This window comes from Prosopis cineraria, unplaced genomic scaffold, assembly GCF_029017545.1.
Source record: "Prosopis cineraria cultivar Desert tree isolate PC_DT_omini unplaced genomic scaffold, ASM2901754v1 PC2, whole genome shotgun sequence".
NCBI lineage: Eukaryota > Viridiplantae > Streptophyta > Magnoliopsida > Fabales > Fabaceae > Prosopis > Prosopis cineraria.
In genome coordinates, this window is record NW_026555333.1 from 207,811 (window position 1) to 230,209 (window position 22,399).

The following is a 22,399-nucleotide window of genomic DNA, read 5'->3' on the forward strand; positions in this document are numbered from 1 at the left end:
CCTCAGGACAAGCCTTACCACGTACGGATCACATTGGTTTCGCCCTGCCATGAGCTCATCAGGGAGGCGGCACTAGCCCCCGACCAGTTGTGCACACAGTCCGAAGACTGAGGCAGAACACCCCAATGCTAATGTCGCACCCTTTACCCATATTGTGCGAGGCTAACCAGCGGACCGTTCATTATCTTGGTCTTTACACGGTCACGGAGATATCATCCGTGACATAGTGCTCTCTTATTTTAAATTATAAAGCTTTTTTAGATTGATATTTCAAAATATAAAATATTTTAATAAAATAAAATTTATTAATTATATTTTTTTAATTATATTTTTTTTAATTTTTTATAAATAAAATATTAAATGAAGCATATTTTTTAAAATTAATATTTTTATTTTAAAAATAAAAATATATAACATATTTAATGAGTTTTATTTTTAAATATAATTTTATTTAAAAATATTTTACAATTTAAAATAGAGAGTACATTAGATTTTATTATCGAGTTTTTAAAACCGTAGCGGTGTTTTATGCACTTAACTTTAATTTTAGGCAAATTTCTTTTATTTTAGTTGAATTTGTAGCAGAAATGAAAATCCTGCCGCCCTCTGCAAATTTATACGAGCTCGGATTCCCGCCAAAAAGATCCCGGGGTAAGGGAGCAATTTAATCACGAATTAGCAATTTAGCATCCCAGGCATATCAATATCTGATTCTGATATCTCATGTACTCTGCCGAACGTCTCTAAGCTGGAGATGGTCTCTGCAAAACCGACGAGCGCCAAGAACCCTAAAAATGTGTATCACATCGGAGGCCTCCAAGTGGAATTTCCTTACCATCCATATGGTTCTCAGTTTGCATTTATGGGTAGAGTCATCTCTACCCTTAACCGGGCTCAGAGAGAAGGCCATTGTCACGCATTGCTCGAGTCTCCAACCGGTACTGGCAAGTCCCTTTCCCTTCTTTGTTCTTCCCTCGCTTGGCAGCAGAACTACAAGTTAAATAAACAGCACACAAATCTCTCTCACCTGAAACCCGCACCAGAAGCAACGACAGACCCTCTTGTTTACGGTGGTGGATTTGTTCCTGACGAGGTTTTTCCGAGTAAGGGATTTCCTGCTGACTGCATTAAGAACTAATGCATCATTGTCATCATCATCACCATCATTTAAGTTTCAATAGGTCTTCAAGAAGACAGAGGGAGATCAATAAGATAGCGTATTTTAGCATTTTTCTTTTTATCGATATCTATGGATATATTTCAGCCGTTCAACTCGCTAAAAAAAAAAAGGAAACTCGTGTGCTTCCGTGAAAAAAAAGTACAAACAATTCTTTGGACTTTTTTTTTTATGGGTTTTTGCGGTGAATTTCCAAATGATGTTCATTGAAGCAGGAAATTTCTTCCTCGTTGTTGTGCTGGTATATTCATGGGGGGTTTGCAATCAGAGCATTATCCTACCCAAATTAACGAATTAGGGTTCGTCTGCTATGCCTATGAAGATCAAATTACTAGATTAACGTCCAGAGTGTCACATACTTGTGATTTATACGTTTTATTCCAATATCTGTCAATCTGATGTTTTATTTGTTTGGTACGCTATTGTCCTCAAGCAATGCTACTTGATTTCAGCATCAGAAAATGTGGAGCTGCCAGAGTCTGGGGCTAACAAGATGCAGAAGAAAAAGGCTGCACCCACTATATATTATGCTTCGTAAGTTTTATTATCGTATTTTTTACCAATCGAATTATTTGCATAAATGATTATTGGTAAATATTTAAGAAAATCATGAATAGATGGTTATTTTAGACTTTGCTTCATTCGTTTATGCTACTATTACTTCTAAATCATTATGATACTTGTACGTGTGTCTTGTACAAAATTTCAAGATACTTGTGCATTACTTTCTTGTAAAATTCTAGGATGCTATTGTATTTTATAAAATACCTTGGAAAGTGTTCATATAACAATATATAACAAAAAATGTCAATGCATGTTCATAGAAGAAGTCACAATTATCATAGCTTTTTTCTTGCAGCATAAGATCAATTGTATAAGGAAGAAAGGCAAATACATGAGGATCATCTTAATTAAAGTGACCAACAATTAAGAGGATGGCAAATCCTTCGTAAGACATAAGAATACTACAAAGCAACCAATAGTTAGGTACCGGTTATTTCTGAATTAATGTTAGCCAATGATGGAGCATATTAATATAAATTGGAATATGCCCTAAAAGGATAATTACTGCTACATGTTGGTGGCAATTTCTGAACAATCTTTATGCTTTTCCAAATTTCACCAGCATTAGATGACCTGAGTTTTGACTGTGTGTAAGAAATTTGGAGCAGAATTGACACATTCAATCGATATTTTACTCCTTTTGCAATCAACCATCATCATCATCATCACTTGACTAAATCTTTTGTTGTGTCTTGTCTATATATAAGGAGGACACACTCACAAATTTCTCAAGTAATTCATGAATTGCGGAAAACAGCTTATAGAGTGCCTATGGCTGTGCTGGTAGGTGAAATCCTCTGCTTTGTATCTTTGTTCTTTTAATGTAAACTGCCTTCAAGGGTAAGGTTTTCTGATAATTTGTGGTTCTGAGTAATTTACTTTTATTTATTCATTTTTAGATGTATCTTTTATGGTTTCCTCCAGCAGCATTTTGTAGCATGTAATTAATCTTCATGCACACACTTTTGCTTAACTCTTATTTTATTAGGTAATATTTTCTTGTGTTTGATAATTTGTTTTATATTAATTTTAAATAAATATAATTAGCTGAATGAAACATTGTGATCATGAACCATAAATTGAGGGTTCTTATGCAACAAAATTTTTTGAAACAATGTGCTCTACAATGTCAGTAATCCAACTAGTCATCTTTGGATTACATAGCTATGTGATCTTTTAAGTATCATAGTAGTCAAGTCATTTGGATTTGGTTGTGTTTTGTAATAGTTGGCTTTTAGGGATTTTAGTCTTTTAGTTATTAGCATCTTATGGCTATGTAAAGGGGTGCCTTGGAAGTCAATAATATCATTTCTCATTCCTTAATCCTTTATCTTTTGCTAGCTAGTTATTTAGTTGAATCTTATGGATATATAAAGGGGTGAGAAGAGGGGTGTCTTGTTAGTTGATAATAATATCCTCATTCCTTTCTCCTATTCTCTCTTATATATCTCTTCTTAATTCTTCCTACTTCTTATCGCTTTGATAATTTGTTTTTGTTTTCTTTGACAGGCATCACGGAAGCATTATTGTACCAATAAACATATACTAGCAAAAGAAAATATTGATGAAGAATGGTTGTTTTTTTCCTCATGAATATTTTAATCCATGAGTCTATTGTTGACTTGTTGATTTCTATACTGATATATTTTACTAAATGATTCCAGTAAACTACTTTTGAAAGATCAGGCAATAGGATGCCCAGAATTCAAGTGAGTACTTGCTTACCTACACATCCTTCCAATTATTAATGTACTATCTCTCAATCTTCAATGAAAGTAGAAGCAACCAGAAACTTATAATTAAACAGAAATGCGCATAAAGTCAAAAGTCATCCATCCCTACAAAGAGGAGGATGTTATGAGGTACATGATATAGAAGATATTGTGAAAGTTGGACAAGCAGTGAAAGGTTTGGCTTCTTATTGCATTCTTTTTAATATTTGTTTCTGTTTTGGAAGATTTCATTGTTTTATCTACTAAATACTCCATGTTATCTTAATACATGTGACAAAGACATTTTATATTTCCAGGTTGCTCCTATTATGCAGCCCGCTCTATGTCAGATGATGCGCAATTGGTATTTTGTCCTTATAGTTACATAATCAATCCAGTCATCCGGGGAGCAATGGATGTAGATATTAAAGGAGCTATTGTGATTCTGGATGAAGCCCAGTGAGTTTATCTTTTGTCCTTTTGGTTTCTGTCAAGTATCATTTCATCTCTAAAGCTTAAATTTGTCTAATGATCATTTCCCTTAGGTGATATAACACGCACACAATTGCACAAATTTGAACAGAGGGAGATAGTAGAGAAAACTAGAAACAGAGAGGGAGAAATGGGGAAAGAGGAAGACAGAACAGTAAGGGGGAGGAAGAGAGGAAGGTAGAATGCGCAGAGAGAGAAAGAGATCAGACTTTCAGCATGATACTCATTCATTCAAATCTTTCTTTACAAGTGCAAGGCTTAGTCTATTTAAACTAAGCTTTCTTACCTAATAAGGAAACCTTAATAACCCATCCATATAAAGTTACAGATTTCCTCTTACAAAAATAATACAAAAGGAAACCTATTTCTTCCTAGAATAAGCTATAACCTGGGAGGTTTCTCACAAGTTAGAGTAAAATACAATGATAATCTGCTAGCCTGGGTTTCATTAAAGTATGTTATTCTTATATTTCATCATTAGGTCTCATTATATTTGTTTTTCCTTGCATCCTTCTGTTCCTTTTTTCCTTCTTTCTGATGTCTCTTAACTTTTATGAGTAAGTGGCAGAATCCTTGTCTCCCACTCTATATATTAATGGTTTATTTCTAATAAAATACAGACAAAAATATGCAGAACATTCTTTATTGCCTTTTCTTGTTTTATGTGGTGTTTTTCTTCACCAGTCTCAACTGTTTACAGCAATATAGAGGATATCACTCGCGATGCTGGTAGTGTTGATATTGAAGAGGATGTTTTGGATAGTATGCTCTCAATCTTGCAGCTCTTGTTTTGATTCTTGGTAATTATGATTCTAAATTGTTGTTATAATCTCTTGAAAGAGCTGCAAATGGAGCTTCAACAACTTTGTCCTGTCAATGCTTTGATATACCAACCTTTGTATGAAATGGTGCAGGTAATTAATTTTGAACCATAAATATTTGACTTTTAAACATGCAGCCAATATCCGTGCATTTTTAATGGGAGCTGCAACTGTCTAGGGTCTTACAAGCTGGATAGAACGTAGTAAAAAAAAACTAGAAAAGCGTGATTTTCAGCACTATGTATCTTGGTAAGCCAAGGTTTTCTTCCTTTTTCACATCTTTATCCATTGTTTTTATTCATGCACCATAGACTATATTACAGCATATGATGTTCTGTATATATGGTGTAATCATGCTTTATGGGGAGCAATATTATAAGAATGAACACTCATATTCAATCATATCAATATGCTAATGTGCACAGCTCAAGATACTTTACTGTTGCATTTCACAGTATGGTTAATATGGATCCTTCTAACGGGCTGATATTATTGTTAACTTTGAACTTGTTGAATGTTCATTTCTATTCTTCATGAGTAATGCATGCCTTTCTTTTCTCCCCATGTAATCTGTGATTGTTAATGTGTTCAGAAAATTAGGAATTGAGTATTTTTATTGCTGTTTCGAAGCCTGTGGAGGTGCCAAAAAATTAATCACTTGATTATGCATACTTTTAAGTAAATGCCATGTCATGCATATTCAAACATTTATAGTACGAACTTGGTTTTTGTTTCCCTATTTGATCATTTGTTTTGAGTGAGTGACTGGACCATTTGGATGTATACTTTCTCTTTTGATGTTTACTGGGTGAGAAGTGATGGATTATTTTGAGTTCATACTTCTTTTGATTTAATCCTTCTTTCTTTTTCTATCTTACCTGAATTGATGGTCTGAAAGTTAATGTCTTTACATCTCAAGCAACTTACAGCCTACAAATTGTGCAAGGGTATTAACATTGTAGGTTGTTTGTATGCATAGTTGGACTGGGTCAAATGCTTTAACAGAACTCCAAGAAGCAAATATTTCACGTCAGTGCTTCCCTATCTTGCTAGAATCTGCTACCAAGGTATCTCATTTATATTTGGGCTAATTCCTGTGCTTGTGTGTCACTTATCAATTTTGTCTTTTTGTTCAAGGCAATCAAAGTTGCTTCAGACTTGGAGTTAGATGTACCACATTTAAGTGGCATGTCAGTAATGACACTAGAAGGTGTGGAATTATGATTGTATATGGTGTTGTTTTGTTTATAAAACATTATATCATTAATGATGTTCTATGGCAATCTTGTTTCAGGCTTATTCTCTTCACTAACATATTTCTTCTCAAGAAATGGTTCTCACATGCTGGATTACCAGCTTGCTCTGCAGCGAAGTGTTAAGAAAGAAGCTGGTAAGTAGTTGAACTTTCAAGCAGAGCCCTTTATAGTAATGCTGTTTATCCCTTGTCACTGAATGAAAAGTGGTTAGGAAGGTTTATGTGTTATAGGGATGGATTGGAGAAGACAAACAATGACTCTTGCTCTTGATTTGGCAATAAAATGAACAGATAAATTGATTAATTGCATTATATTTGTTGCTGCTAGGACACCCTTGTAATCAGTGTTATATTACTGTGTCAGGAAGATCTTTTGGAAATTGGACCCACACTTTGAGTTTATGGTGCTTGAATCCAGCAGTTGTGTTTAGTGACATTGCCAATCTTTCTTTATCGGTCATTTTGACTTCTGGGTATGTTCCCTGGGCCAAGTTTATGCAAATTCAGGCTATAGTTCTTTTTGTATTCTTCAGTTCTGTGCATGAATGCTTGTGGTTGGCTAAATAAATTTATTGGAATGGTCAAAAATCCTGAGTGGCCTGTTTTCTGTTGTAATGTTCCAAAAGAAAGCACTTATCAATTTATTTATCTGTAAGCATGTATCTATTTATCAATTTGTACAAGACCCAGAACATGGACCAGATATTGCAGGGCAGCAGGATCAGTTTTGCCGTGGCATGTCTTTTTCCATAAATCCCTCTAATTATTCTGCTAAGTATTCTCACTTGCATTGGTTTTGGTACTCTAGGACTTTGTCACCACTGAACTCCTTTTCTTCTGAGCTAGGAGTTCAGTTTGAAACTAGTCTGGAGGCTCCACATGTAATTGATGTTGACTCTCAGGTCCTATCTTCGCACTTTATCAGTTGTCTGACCTTTTACTCTTGTTAGTGTTATTTCAACAAATGTTTGACCTCTTCCATACAGGTATGGCCTGCCGTAATTTGTACTGGTCCAGGTAATTATCCTTTGAATGCAAGTTATAAAACAGCAGATGTATATGCATTCCAGGTACTCATTTCAAATTTTTCAGCCCTAGGTGTTTTTCTTCGCCTATGTGAACAGACTATTATTGTAGGTGTCTTTGTAGGATGCAGTTGGAAGATCTTTAGAGGAAATCTTCAAAATTGTCCCTGGTGGCTGTCTTGTTTTCTTTCCAAGTTATAAATTAATGGAGAAATTATGCAATCGATGGTCCGAAACAGGTCAATGGTCTCATCTAAATGCGGAAAAGTCACTTTTTGTTGGTCAGTTATCCTTGTGCCTTTCTAAATACTCATTGGAATTTAGTGAATAAACAATGAGTTTCTCTTAATATTGACAGTTTCCTATTTGCATCCTTTTTGTGCAAAGTCAACATTGAGCAAAATTTACTTTGGTATTTGAAATTGATCTTGTCTATTGACAACACTTTTGTTTCTATATCTTGTCTGGGTATGCAGAACCTAGAGGAGGAAGCCAAGATGATTTTGATCTGGCTTTAAAAGGGTATTATGACTCAATTCATCTCCACACTTCACCTGCATTGGGCAGGAAAAAAAGGGTTAAGAATGTTGGCTATAGTCACTTACATGCAGTCAATTCTCCACAAAATTCTAAGAAAGGAGGAGCTGCTTTACTTGGCGTTTGTCGAGGAAAGGTTTATTGCAATTGCACCTATCTTGTACCTTATATTCTGCATTTCTTATTTAAAATCTAAATGATGGCAATTGGTCTTTCATTATGCTTAAGTAGTGCTGAAATTGATTCAAATGGTTGTGTAAGTTAATATACCTAGAGGAAAAAGTGTCTGCATTTTGGTCTATAATCATATCACTACTATCTTATTTTATGTCATCGGATCCAAAGTACATTGTAAATGAACATGTCTAAAATATTATGTGTTGGTTAATTGACATAAAGCACAGCAAATATATGTTAGGACTTTATATTTAAAAGTTATAGAAAAGACATTGATAGAGACTTGATAGTATGGGATATCAAGTCCCACATTGAGTAGCGTGGGATGCTCAATGGGGTATTTGAGTTGGCTCTTCCACCTTAACATCTATTTTTTGGGGTTCCCTACTTTGCTTGGGTAACCATCAATTGGTAGCGGAGCTTGGTTGTCAGTGGTTTCAGAAGGGGCTACCGACAGAGGGTTTTGACCAGCAGGAAGTTGGGTTAAGTGCCACAGAGTGTAGTCTTTAGGACATTGGCTTTTTATGGTCTCGAATTGATGGTGACTTGGTAGTATAGGATATCAAATCCTACATTGAGTAGTGTGGGATATTAAATAGAGTATTTAAGTGGGTTGGTTTTCCCACCTTAACAACTAGCTTTTAGGGTAGGGTTTCTCATTCCACTTGGTTACCTATCAAACATCAAATTCCTTCATTCACATTTTGTGAGGTAAATTGACAGCATTTATGAAGTGTTTAGACTCATACATGGAATGGTTCCACAACTTTTGAAATTTTCCCTTTCAATAATGGAACATGTTTGGTACTAAAGCTATTATCTTTGCATTAAAATGTCAATACAGATGTTCACCAAAGAAAATGGTCAATGGAAAATTATTTTGGCATAGATTTATTCAAACTGCTAAAATTTTAAGATTGGCATTATCTTAGTCCAAGATGAATAAAAATAGACTCTAGATTTCATTATACAATTTAAATACAAGCATGTGATGACTGAGCTTGTGAAACACTATCACTAATTGAAATATAAGTAAATGGAATCAATTTGATGTGGGCATATGGCCTTATTAGCTGGATTGTTCTACCATATTCCACCATGGTTAATTATGAAATTTTCTTATTATGTGACTGTTCATTCATCATTTTAATGCTTGCAGGTTTCTGAAGGCATTGATTTTTCTAATGATAATGCTCGAGTGGTTGTATCCTTATTTCTATTCTAAAATGTTATAATTATCTGTTTGGTCGATCTAGATCTCCCTTCTGGCTGTTGTATTTATTTTTCGATAATTGAGTGATGGTCGTTCTTAGATGATTAAAAGAAGGATTAACTATTGTTGCTCAGATGATTGCCAATAAAAATTGTGGCTAGGATATGGGGTTAAATTGTAGCTCTTCTTTCTATTTTTGCCAACAAATTGCTGCTCACCTGCACCTTAGTCATGTCATGTCAATGGGTTACATATATTACAAATGCCAATATTAATTTACGTGAATGTTTACTAAATATTGAATATTCTTGACAATCTCAGATTATAGTCGGCATTCCATTTCCCAACATGTAAGGCTTTTTAACTGGTTACATTTTAAGTTTTACTAATTAAATTCTAAGCACAGGCACATGATATTTTCATTGATTGATTTGTTTTGACTTCTCACAAGAAATGATATTCAAGTTGCGCTAAAGAAGAAATACAACGACACATACAAATCATCCAAAAATCTTTTGAGTGGAAATGAGTGGTATTGCCATCAAGCATTTCGAGCTTTGAATCAAGCAGCAGGTGCATCATGGTCATTGGTTTTTTCCCAATATTATGACATAAGTTTATTCCTTAGCTCAGTGTTTTTATATTACCCTTTTTGCCTATTATGCACTTTCAGTTGTAGATAAGAAGTTCTCATTTATAATTATGTTCTTACTTTTTATAGGCCGTTGTATACGACATAGGCTTGATTATGGAGCAGTCATCTTATTGGGTAATTATTTTGATTACTTCAGTTCTCTCTCTTTTCAAGCTACTCATTTCCTCCTTTATACATGTCCAAATCACCTCAAACAATTTTCTACCATTTTTTTAATAGATGTGACGCCCACTTTTTTCCTTATGTGCTTATTTTTTATTGTTCTTATCAAAATTTTTTATTTTTCACTTAAAGTATAATTTGATCACTCAATTTCACTTTCAAATTACTATTCACTGACTCTATCAAAATTACAATGTAGATATTCTGTTTTATTCTTACTTAAACGAAAACCTTTTGACTCCAATGTCCTTTTTCATAACTCAAGTTTATAGTTAATATCTTCTCTTGTGTCCACAGTAAGAACTATATCATTCACAAAAAACATACATTTAGGAATTTGCTCTTAAATATTGTAGAAATATACTATATTTAATGTAAATATCTGATAGTTATTATAGGATCATATATATTAGGAAATCTTTTATTTTATTTTCTCAATCCCTTATTCTCGGCCTTATATCTCGGTTGACATCATGGTCTGTATGTATATATGTATGCGACCCACCTACTGTGCAGAATAATTCAGTTTTTGCTCAGTAAATCTTCATGGTATCAAAGCACGAAGAACGAGCAACTGAATCATCAGAGATGGACATGGACTCAAACTTTCAGCCTTACAGAGTCGACTGGCTTGGAAAGTTCGTTCGGTGTGAGCTCACGTCAAGTCGCACACCTCGTGACTGGCCAAGAGAGCTCACTTGTCTCTCTCGTCTTAGAAAAACTCACCGGTGTCAACTACCGAGAATGGGCCCAGACGGTGCGGCTCGCGGTAGAAGGTCATGGCTGGTTAATTCAATAGCACCAACTATGAAAGTTTTTTATTTCTCCCAACAACTCGGGAGATATGGGACGTTGTGAAGGAGGCATACTCAGATGGGGAGAACGCTTCTCAAGTGTTTGAGATTAAATCCAAGCTATGGCTCGTGAAGCAAGGTAATCGTGACCCAACTGAATATTACCTTGAAAAAATTGCTCTATAGCAAGAACTTAATCTGATTATTGCTGAAGAATGGATCAGTTTTGAGGATGCTGCTCGGTTTAGAAAACGGCTGGAGAAAGAACGACTGTATGAGTCGCTAGTCGGACTTAATTTAGACTTGGATGATTTTCGTGGCAGAATTCAGAGTCTGGAACCTTTGCCATCTGTCCGAGAAGCCTTTGCAATGATCTGGAGGGAGTACTCTCGAAGGAAGGTAATGTTGAAAGATGAACCCATTTCTCGAACCAGTACCTTTGAATCATTTGCTCTTGTTGCCAAATCTAATGATCCTAAAAGCACTAAAGGACGTCCCACGTGTGAACACTGTAAGAAAGTGGGCCACACAAAGGATAAATGTTGGGACCTCCATGGTAAGCCACCCAACTGGAAGCCAAGAAAGGGAAAAAGTCGTGGATATGTTGCTGAAAGCTCTATGGGAGATGATAATTCACAGCCCTCAAATGATCAACTAAGTAAGATCATTGAAATGCTGTCAGCCCTGCAAACTAATAGGCAACCTATTGCTACTGTGGTACAAAGAGGTAATTTTTCTAAAGCCTTGGCTACTATTAAACGAGTATGCACTGGAGACTGTTGGATAGTAGACTCAAGCGCGTCGAATCATATGACTAATAATATTAAATTATTTACGACCTATGTACCCTGCCAAAAGAACTTTACAGTCAAGATTGCCGATGCATTGGAGTCGGTCATCTCTAGTATAGGGAGTATACAACTCTCATCTACTTTAACCTTCCATCATGTTCTGCATGTGCCTAATTTAAAATGTAGCTTACTCTCAGTAAGTAAATTGGCAAAGAATGAGAAATGTCATGTTGATTTCTTTGCTACTTATTATCTTTTTCAGGATCTACTGACAGGGATGATGATTGGTAGTGCTAAGGAATTTGATGGTCTTTACTACCTGGATGGAAATAAAGTCAGTAATGTTAGGTCATGCAATAAAGTGTCTCTCCCTAAGACTAGTGAGTTGGAGTTGTAGCACAAACGTCTTGGTCATCCTAATTTCAAGTATATGTCAAAATTGTTTACTTTAATTTGCAATAAAAATGATTATTCTCAACTCTATTGTGACTCTTGTGAAAAAGCAAAACATCATTGTGTTTCCTTTCCTAATCAGCTATACATTGCATCAAAACCTTTTACAATCATTCACAGTGATCTATAGGGGCCTTCTCGGGTCCCTAATAAGACTTACTCAAAGTGGTTCATCAGCTTTATTGATGACCATTCTTGCGTTACTTGGGTGTTCCTTCTACAAGACAAATTTGATGTTTCTCAGGTGTTCATTGATTTCTATCATATGGTAAAAAATTAGTTTCACATGTCTATTCAAACACTTCACAATGACAATGGCACAGAATATTTCAACAAACATCTCTCCACCTTTTTACTTTCCAATGGAATTGTTCACAAAAGTATCTGTCCTTACAGTCCTCAGCAGAATGGTATTGCTGAAAGGAAAAACAGGCACATTCTTGAAACAGCCCGTGCACTTCTCTTTAGCAGTCATGTTCCTAAATATCACTGGGATAATGTTGTCCTAACTGCAACCTTCCTTATTAATCGCCTTCCCAATCATATCTTATCATATAAAACTCCTATTGAAGTTCTACACCAAACTTACAATCTACCCTACCTGGAAAATACTTTACCCTTACGAGTATTTGGATGTACTACTTATGTTCATCTTCATCACAAAAACAAACTTGACCCCAAAGCTGTCCGATGTGTTTTTCTTGGTTACTCTGCCACTAAAAAGGGGTACAAGTGCTTTGATCCCACCACCAAACGTATCTTTACCACCTGTGATGTCACCTTCCACGAAACAGAATCCTTCTACTCCCAATCTCCAATCCAAGGGGAGAATTGGAATGAATTGCAGATTGGTATGTGTGAAAACATGAGTGAAATACTTGAAACACCCAACCCTATTGCTGTACCTCATCATTTGTCTCTTGAACTCACTGATCTTGATTTGGACCTAGGAATTGAGAACACCAATACTAGAAGTGATGTGCCAAATCCTAGTCCAAAGGAGACGTCCACAACAGGGAGAGACACCAGATTTGCACAGATCTATACACGGAAAAACAAGACAGGTAAACAGATCCATATCTCAAGCACTGACCAAGAGTCAGAACTAGATGTAGGTCCAAAAGAAGATAATGGAGGAAGTCTGGAAGAATTAAGTGGTAAGGATGATATTGACCTACCGATAGCTATGAGGAAGAAGCTGAGAGCTTGTGCTAGGCATCTTATCGAGAGGTTTGTGTCTTATCAAGCATTGTCTGTAAATTTTCTGGATTTACTGCCCATTTGGACAGTGTTGCAGTACCAAAGAATATTGAAGAGGCCATGGCCGTACTTGAATGGAGAAAAGCTGTAATGGAGGAAATGGAGGCATTGACAAACAACAATTCTTGGGATGTGGTAGAATTACCTCCAGGAAAGAAAGCAGTTGGATGTAAGTGGGTCTTCACACCTAAATATAATGTTGATGGGACTCTAAACAAACACAAAGGGAGACTTATCGCTCAAGGGTTCTCCCAAGTGTATGGTATAGACTACACGGAGACATTCGCACCGGTAGCCAAACTCAATACTGTTAGAATAATTCTATCACTAGCAGCCAACCTTGATTGGCCATTACATTAATTAGATGTAAAAAATGCCTTCCTAAATGGTGAGTTGAAAGAGGAAGTGTATATGAAGTTGCCACCAGGGTTCCCAAGAAATAAACTGAATCAAGTGTGCAAATTGAAGAAGTCTTTATATGGACTAAAGCAGTCTCTGAGAGCATGGTTTGAGAGACTCACATGGGTATTAAAAATGGCAAGGTTCAAACAAGGTCAAAGCAATCACATGATGTTCTTCAAACACCGAGGCATTAAAATTACTATTTTGTTGGTTTATGTGGATGATATGGTTCTTACAGGCGATGATGCTGAAGAGATTAAAAATCTTAAAAGGGCGCTAGCTCAAGAGTTTCAGATAAAAGATCTTGGAGAAATGAAGTATTTTCTGGGCATGGAGGTGGCAAGATCCACGAAGGGAATATCTATTTTTCAAAGAAAATATGTGCTAGATCTCTTAAACGAGACTGGCATGCTTGGGTGTAGACCTAGAGATACACCCATCCGAGTTGACAAGATAAGCAATGAAGAGGATCTTGGCAAGTCTGTTGATATGGGCAGGTATCAGCATATGGTGGGGAAATTAATCTATTTGTCACATACTAGGCCAGACATTGCCTTTGCAGTTAGCATGGTGAGTCAACATTCACATGACCCCAAGCAGAAACACTTGAATGAGGTCTACAGGATTTTTAGGTATTTCAAAGGTACTCCTGGAAGGGGTTTGTGGTTTAAGAAATCTGAGAAGCGCGGTGTGGAACTCTACACAAATGCAGATTGGGTAGGTGATCAAGAGGATAGAAAATCTACATCTAGATATTGCACCTTTGTTTGGGGAAACTTGGTTACTTGGAGAAGCAAGAAGCAAAGTGTAGTAGCCCATAGTAGTTCAGAGGCAGAATTTCGAGCTATTGCTTTGGGAATTTGTGAAGGTATATGGATTAAAAGGGTGATTAAGGAATTAAAAAAGGATGTTAACCTGCCTATCACTCTGTATTCAGACAGTATGGCAGCAATCAGCATCTCACACAACCCAGTCCAACATGATAGGATCAAGCATGTTGAGATAGATAGACACTTTATTAGAGAGAAGATTGATACTGGCATCATCCAGATGAGACACATACCAACAAGGGAGCAAACAGCTGATGTTCTCACCAAAGGCTCGAGTAGAGATAAGTTTGATTATTTCTTCAGCAAGTTGGACATGATTAACATTAATGGTCGAACTTGAGGGGGAGTGTAGAAATATACTATATTTAATGTAAATATTTGATAGTTATTATAGGATTAGATATATTAGGAAATCTTTTATTTTATTCTCTCTATCCCTTATTCTCAGCCTTATATCTCGGCTGACATCATGGTCTGTATGTATATATGTATGTGACACACCCACTGTACAGAATAATTCAGTTTTTGCTCAATAAATCTTCAAATATGTTCAGTCAAAACATCTAAAATTAGTTCAAACAAATAAAAATTCAAAGATGATCTTTGATGCAGTTCAATCTTTGTTGGAAAATCTTTTATTTTTCTACTAGGCGTTCTTATACTAATTATTGCTCCCTCATAGATGTCCTGAATATATTGAATATAGGCAACTCAAATACTCTTCTTTTCCGATACTTTCCAAAGTACTCTTTTCGGTACACGATCACAAGCTAATCGCTCACTTTGCAAAGTATTTTTCTTGATACATGATAATAAGTTAATTAGAACCATTGTAATATAGTGAGAATTTTAAATGGCTCAGTTAATTGACTCGTTTCATTGAAACAGGCAATTAGTGCTGGCAGCCTGCATTTTTGGTTCGGACATTCATTTTCTTTTTATCTTCTGCTCTCTTCTTTCTTTCCTTTTTTCTGTCTTTGTTGCTGGCTATTCTTGAATTGTGTAGTAGAGATTATTCTCTGTAACCATAGCATAACAACACTCAGCTTGCTTTCATTCATTCATTAATGCAACTGTTCTTGTGGAATTAGATGAACGTTTTCAGGAAGAAAGAAATAGAGCATTCATTTCAAAGTGGTTAAGAAAAACCTTAAGGATATATGACAGTTTTGACTTGTCTTTGAAGGGAATGAAATCATTCTTTGAGAATGCCAAGGTATTTGGTGTACTTCTGTCCCGTATACCCACCCTCCCTCTCACAAAAAAAATTTAGTTTTGTTGATGTGATTAACTTGCTTTCTGCAGGAGCGGTTTGGCACAACTTTCACTCAAAATTTGGGTTTAAACCAGGAATGTGACCAAGCCAAGGATCAGAATATGGGATTTATAAGAAAGATAAATAAGAAACTGTTAAAGTCTGACATTGGTGGTGAGAAAAATATAGAAATGATCAAGGATGAGAGTCAACCATCTGTGCAAAAGATTAATGATTCATACAACTGTAAAGACTGTTTTGACCCAAACGACTGCAAACAGGCAGGACCATGGTAATTGTTTACTACTTACTAATGAAATTTAGGCTTCCAAATGATAGTTATGTCAGATTTGAGCATTTATTTACTTTTATGTACTTTCGGCTTTGGCCACACCACAAGTGTGCAAGGGAATTAATCTTATTTTCAGCACCATTCTGTTGAAGTATTGAGTACCACTGATTCTGTGATCGACTAAACCTATAGCTTATTATCAGTGATGGATCCAGAAAAATTAGTTTATGGGGGCAAAATTTGTACATAAGATAAATGTTAATATTAATATTATCACTAAATTAATTATAATTTTTATTAAATAATATTAAATATAAAATTTATTAAAATCAAATTCTATTAAAGAACTATACATAAAATATAAAATTATAATAACACAAAATTATATCTATCAGAATTCTGTTTTTCATTTCAATTAATAAAACTTAAGTATCTTGAGTTTTGATTAATAAAAGTGGGTTCAATGGATAAAGATTTAGTTCATGATCTTTTAAGACCTGTCTCATGTATCTAAACTTTTATATGCCAACAAGATTTAATTCTTTTGTATAGTATACTTTTTTATTGACAAAATTTTCAATTTAAACATACAATCAGAGAAATTATTTTTTAAACTATTGCTCCCTTTTTTTTAAAACTCTTTCTATTTAAGTTTAAAACACATAAATAGGACATTGGTCAAATAAACTTTTTAGGAAATTAGTGATATTTTTTTATGGGACCACGTGAATTTTCTTTTCTTTTTTGAGGGGGTAGGGGGCAGCTGAAATTTTTGAATGGAGGCAAATAAAATATTTAAGGTCATTATGTGTATTTTTTTCTGGGCTTGTGGGGGCAATTGCCCCCTCTATAATACAAGTAGATACGTCCCTGCTTATTATCCTGTAGCCTGATATTTCTGGTCTCATCCTAAAATTGCCATAGATTAGTGCTCTTCCGGATGAGGAAATTTAAGCTTCATAAATACTCTGCTTGTTCTATTATGTTTGTAGAAACTGCTGTTCTGTGCTCTTGCTCCTATTCTTCATTTTTGTCTGGTGAACGTGCTTGCCATTGATATCATGGACAAGGATCAATATTTTAAGCATTAGTGGCTTCTTTCTAGTGACCAAATATTTAACAAGGCACTTGTGTGAACTTCTGGGGTACTCCCCCCCCCCCCTTTTCTTTGGGGAGAAGGGGGGATTTAAGGGTTTTGATGTTTAGCAATATAAAAAACACTTAGTTTATTTGTTTTCAGGCTGCATTTATACCTCAAATTTAATATTTGCTGCGTGGATTCTTAGAATGTGGAAATTGGAATTTCTTATGCCATCAGAAATCAATTTGAATCTCCATGAAATAGTAACCATTCTAGATGGCGAAACAGTGACAATATCGGTACTTGTTGAGAGATTATTTTCTCCCCCTTGCAGCTTCACTGGGGTATTATCTGCGGTAGTTATACATGAAGAAGTCTCCGTTGTGAAGGTAACCCCTTGCGTGGATGGCAGCATTGTTCCTGCTAGCCCTGTTTATGGTTGTAAGGACGACCACTGTAGCTCCACCTTAGTTGAGGCATCTTGCGAATTAGATGATCAGTCAATCCTTCCAATTTCTTTGAGTATTGGAAGTGGAATTAAAGATTCTTCAACAGCTCAGTGTTTAATATCAGTTACTCCTGAAAGAAAAGTATCTGCAAGCAGCTGTCATACTGTGGAAATAGAGTCATCTTTGAATAGGAGTGTTAATTCTCACACCCAGAAAAGGAGAAAGTCCATGGACGTACCATTTATAAGCCTTGTTGAGGAAGAAAATTACATCACCCCCTGTGCTAGCATCCCTTCCAGGCAATCTGTGGGCTTGGTGAATGCCGATGAGGCAATTAATGGAAATGAATCTGATTCTCACAAAAAATTGAAGCCAAATTCACTTCAATCACAGACAAGCAATCTGACTAGTTCATTTTTATTAACTGATCCTCTCATGGAGAAAAGGTTACAGATATTTTGCTCACTTTGCAAAAACCCTTTGGGTCGGCCTGAGAATAATCTGTATATTACATGTTCTTTGACTTCGTCATCAAAAGTGCACTTAAGATCTCTTTTGAAACGGAGACTGAAGGCTTGCGATGATGAGGATTTAAGAAGTGTACCAGTTATTGTAACTTGCATTTCATATGTTAATCAACGCATCTGCAATAGAGTCAACGGAAGTGTTCCAGAGCAGGGTATTTGGTGCCCAGAAGATGGGTGTGTTTTCAGGTCTATATTTTGCCCCTTCTGCAGCAAACCCAGCAATTTGCTTGGTGTACAGATTATGGCAACTGATGCATCAAATAGTCATTTGCTTGACAAGGTGCGTTTGTGCGTGAATAGGCATCCTTGTTGCACTTTTGCCTAAATCTTAGTCTTTTTTTTTACTTGTTTCTTGTTTTTTTTTTCTCGGATGGAATTGATCCAGCCCTTGAAACTTTTGCATTCCTCATCTTTTACTTACCTTTTTCTTGCATTTCATCAGATGTTGATTTACTTTGATTTTTTGGAAGTTAAGAATCTTGAGGAATCAAGGAGTGAGGATTCAAAGAAAGCGGTAAGCCTGATTAGTATGGCCTTTTACTGTTTCCCTAACGCTAAATAGCTAATGCTAGGAAGTTTTTATTGGGTAGAAAGGTTCCTAGACAGTTGCATTGGGTATGATTGGAATAGAAGATACGGCAAAGAACTGAACTGTGAGCTGGACAAAATAGCACTTGCCTAATTGGTGTTGACCTTGAAGTGCTTTAGGAACAGGTATTGAACCAAAAAAGTAATTTGTGATATTACCCATAGTCAACCCTAAGAACTATAAATCCTGACTTTTAGAATGAAGGGTCAACCAACCTTTTTCTCCGTACTTCATTTCAAATTGTTTCACGTAGGCTTCTAAGTGTTGACTAAAAAGATAAACATCACCTAGAACCTTTTTGGGGAATATATTAAACACATTTGGCATGGTTGCAGGGTTTGCTGCCAAATACAGGCTCTGATGCGGACGAAACTGCTGCCTTGAATTCTTTTGACAAATTTGTTGATCTTACACGGCTTGAGAAGCCAAGAGTCTTGAAGACTAGGAAATCAAAGGTCAGATTTCAAGTAACTTTTCAGGCATTTAAGTTCATAGTCACTTTGTCGTGTCAAAATTGACATTTGTATTTGTAACACGCAGCAGAAATTGCCAACATGAGGCTTACTGCCAATGCAGAAAGCCTAAGTTGGAGCAAAAAAATGACAAATTTTGTTGTGAATAATCAGATAGGAATTAAGGTGACAAGTGAGGTAAAGATTCCATTTTTCTTTAAACAATAGAATAAAAAGAAAAAATTGAATAGTTTTTATTTGCATTCTCTAGCTTAAATTCTTTGTTTGAGATTGATTTTATACCACTTAACTTGGCTGCCTTTCATTATGTGGCTTTCAGAATTTGACTTGGATGTAGATTTCAGAATTTGGAACACCCCAGTCTGGGACTTGATCATGCTGTCCTGAGTTAAGATGTTACCCTCAGCTCTTTGAGGGAGTGAGAAGGAACGTCCTCTTTAAATGGACTGCTACTGCTGGTAAATTATTTAATGAGATCGTCAACTTGCAATTGTTGCTTCCGTGACAATGAAATCGTACTTCGGCTGTTAATGGCACTTGTATTATGACTGCTGGTTGTGTTCAAAGATGTAGAACTGTTGGCTCGTCACACGGCCTCGTTACATTGGGTTGGGCCTTCCGTGCAGCAAGTTCTGCTGGTCCATATAGAAAGAACTGTGAGGACTGAGCGTCAGGGGTTTACTAATAATGGTAATGGTAATGGTAATTACAATGGCGAGAACTGGGCGTAGGGTAATGAGGCAACCGGTGCTTGTGAATTTATGATGTTGAGAAGATAAGTTCTCTGACCTCTGAAGCAATCGCTAAGTAGGCCCTGATTATTGCGATATCTGCATCACCGGTTGTCGAGACGCCTAAATAATGCTTCTTTGCTTGCTTGCTTGCTTTTTAAGCTGGTTTTATTTTAAAATATCTGACTTAAAACATGCAGAGTAGTGTAGCATGAAATCTAACACGATACAATGGATTGAAATATTTGAAAACGAAAATTATACTACCCTTTAAACATTTGATAAACACTTCGCAACCCATTATTTATTAAATGGAAGCGTATAGTTGTTTCTACTTTCTAACTAGTCATCTTTCATAATTAAGATTAGCAGTTTATTTTGCCCGCAACAGGTTTTTAAAATTTAGCAGTTTATAGAAGTCAATTTTTAGTGTAGGACTTTTTTGTCCATAATATTAGAAAATGGATAAAGAACCTTAATTTTTAATTGGCATTTTTGACTTTCTAGAATGAGAGTAAAATTGACACATTTATTCATATAACAATTTCAAAATGTGATAAGTACAGTAGTTTTTGCCCCCGGGGGGGGGGTTGGTGGTTTTACATTAGTTGAAGCTTTCTTTTAGTCACAACGATGGAAACCATAATCACTAACCGGTAATCGCACCCCTACTCTGCTTCATCCCACCTTTGCTGAGTTACCTTGATGTGGCCTACATTAATTGATTGTTCTCATTCGTCACATCAATGTTGGATGGAAACTGGCCCTCCACTTCTGGAAGATAGACGTGTAGCAAGGCAAGAAGAATCTTTAGATTTCTCTAATTATTTAATTAATATATTTTTAACTTATTTGTAAACCATATAGCCGCCCATTCTTGAAATTTTATTTTCGCATTATGCATGAATTAACAAATGAGTTAAAATTAGCGTAAAACTATTCTAATAGATATGTGCTCATTATATGATAAAATTTACAACAATATATTATATCTATGTTTTGGACCTCATATAATATATATATTGGATTGGATGCAAGAAGGGCCTAAAATTTATGTATAGGAAAATTAGTTATTTGGTTTATACAGTTTTGATTTAGTTATAATTTAATTACTGAATTTTAACAAGTTGTTACTTAGTTTTTATAGTTAAAATTATTTCATGAAATATAGGAATTAAATTATAACTCAGTTAAAAAAATGCAATGAGTTACTGTGAATTATTTAGAAATTGAGTTGTAATTGAATAAAAATTACATAGATTAAATGATTAAATTTTTATATACACATATACAATATATAAATGCATTAAATATGACATTAAAAAATTTACAATAGACATTATATTCAATATATTTAATATTGCATTTAGGATGTACTCTCTCTGTTCAAAAATATAAGGTATTTTTTAAAAAGTTGAATATTAAAAAATGTAAGATATTTTTAGTTTTTTAAGATGTAATCATTATTTTTTTTAAAAGTACTCTTATTGATGGTGATTTTATATTTATTATAAGGTATTTAATAGAGATAAATATAAAAAAATAGAATTAATTTGAAAGTAAATAATTACTTTATTGAAGGTGAGATTTAGTTAAAAATATTGTAAACGGAGGGAATGTATAGAGTTTGATTTTTTTTTTTCATATTTTACATTTATATTAATATTTAATATCAACAAGAAGGGCTGTTATTGAAGCTCTATTTTAGATCATGATGGGATAGTCTTAATTTTTTTTTTCAGGGTTAATTAACAATTTAACTTCTGAATTATATATTTAAAAACGTCTGAGATTATACTTTTGTTTGTGTAATGTTTTTTTTTTAACTTTTAAAAATAATGTAATGTAACCTTTACTATTAATAAAAATTAGTTTTAGCAATTAATTGGCTATAACATGATAGAAAAGGATCCAAAAATTGCAAAAAAAATGATTTAATTTTTAAAAATCTTTTACAATGATTTTTGATTCATTTCTTGCAAATTTTTAATTTTTTTCTATCATCTTCTAATTAATTAATGATGAAATTTAACTTTTGAGATTACATTGTATTGCTTTAAAAATTTGAGGGAGAATATTGCAAAAATAAAAAATTTAGGATTTCAAACTTTTTTAAATATATAATTTGGTGGTAAAATTGTCATTTGACCTTTTTTGATAATTTTCTTGTGCGTTGGGATTTTATAAACCTATAGTGAGTTATGACTCATGAGAGCTAGCCCATATTACACATCATATTTTTCTAAATAAGTTAATAATTTTTTTAAAAAATATATATAGTCATATCCAATTCCAAAATAATTTAAGATGTAACATTAAATTTTAAAAACATATTTAAATCCAAAAATCAAAGAAATTGATGAAAATCTACAAATTCACGAAAAGTAGTAATATTAACTATTAACTATTATTAATATATTTTGGAAAAACAATTATTAATACATTTATAGTTAATTACTTAATTATTTATAGATAAAAAAATATAAGTTGGGATCCTCTTCCTTTCCCATCCTCTTCTTTAATCTTTGACCTTGAGATCAAAATTTGAATAATTTAGATTTGATTCTTTATAAAATATTATATTTTTATTTTAGTTTTATTATATTTTTATTCGTTGGTATTAAATTTCAGTAGTAGTTTGAACTTTATTTTATTTATAATTTAATATTTTAATAATAATTT

At 34.5% G+C, this 22,399-nt stretch overlaps 2 protein-coding genes across 5 annotated transcripts; both read left to right on the forward strand.

Moving 5' to 3' along the window:
- Positions 1–659: 659 nt before the first annotated feature.
- LOC129303262 (uncharacterized) lies at positions 660–19,813 on the forward strand. Of its 4 annotated transcripts, none has more exons than XR_008591444.1 (29): positions 664–1,103; positions 1,630–1,711; positions 2,449–2,524; positions 3,251–3,315; positions 3,406–3,450; positions 3,549–3,649; positions 3,771–3,912; positions 4,646–4,707; positions 4,786–4,859; positions 4,945–5,015; positions 5,746–5,833; positions 5,904–5,976; positions 6,061–6,156; positions 6,386–6,494; positions 6,830–6,923; positions 7,008–7,091; positions 7,171–7,327; positions 7,523–7,719; positions 8,920–8,964; positions 9,295–9,323; positions 9,425–9,546; positions 9,695–9,742; positions 15,412–15,536; positions 15,626–15,867; positions 17,283–18,204; positions 18,367–18,438; positions 18,849–18,968; positions 19,054–19,163; positions 19,306–19,813. XR_008591444.1 is itself a non-coding variant. In XM_054942458.1 (28 exons), exons 1-28 carry the CDS (start codon positions 755–757, stop codon positions 19,321–19,323), a joined length of 3,708 nt encoding a protein of 1,235 aa, XP_054798433.1. In that variant the 5' UTR covers positions 662–754; the 3' UTR covers positions 19,324–19,813. The 4 variants fall into 4 exon arrangements, 1 of the variants encoding a protein (XP_054798433.1); XR_008591445.1 differs by having other exon boundaries at positions 19,057–19,163; XR_008591446.1 differs by lacking the exons at positions 19,054–19,163; positions 19,306–19,813 and adding an exon at positions 18,519–18,638 and having other exon boundaries at positions 660–1,103.
- LOC129303263 (uncharacterized) lies at positions 10,220–11,859 on the forward strand. Its single transcript, XM_054942459.1, has 3 exons — positions 10,220–10,723; positions 10,809–11,311; positions 11,638–11,859. Exons 1-3 carry the CDS (start codon positions 10,707–10,709, stop codon positions 11,664–11,666), a joined length of 549 nt encoding a protein of 182 aa, XP_054798434.1. The 5' UTR covers positions 10,220–10,706; the 3' UTR covers positions 11,667–11,859.
- Positions 19,814–22,399: the final 2,586 nt, after the last annotated feature.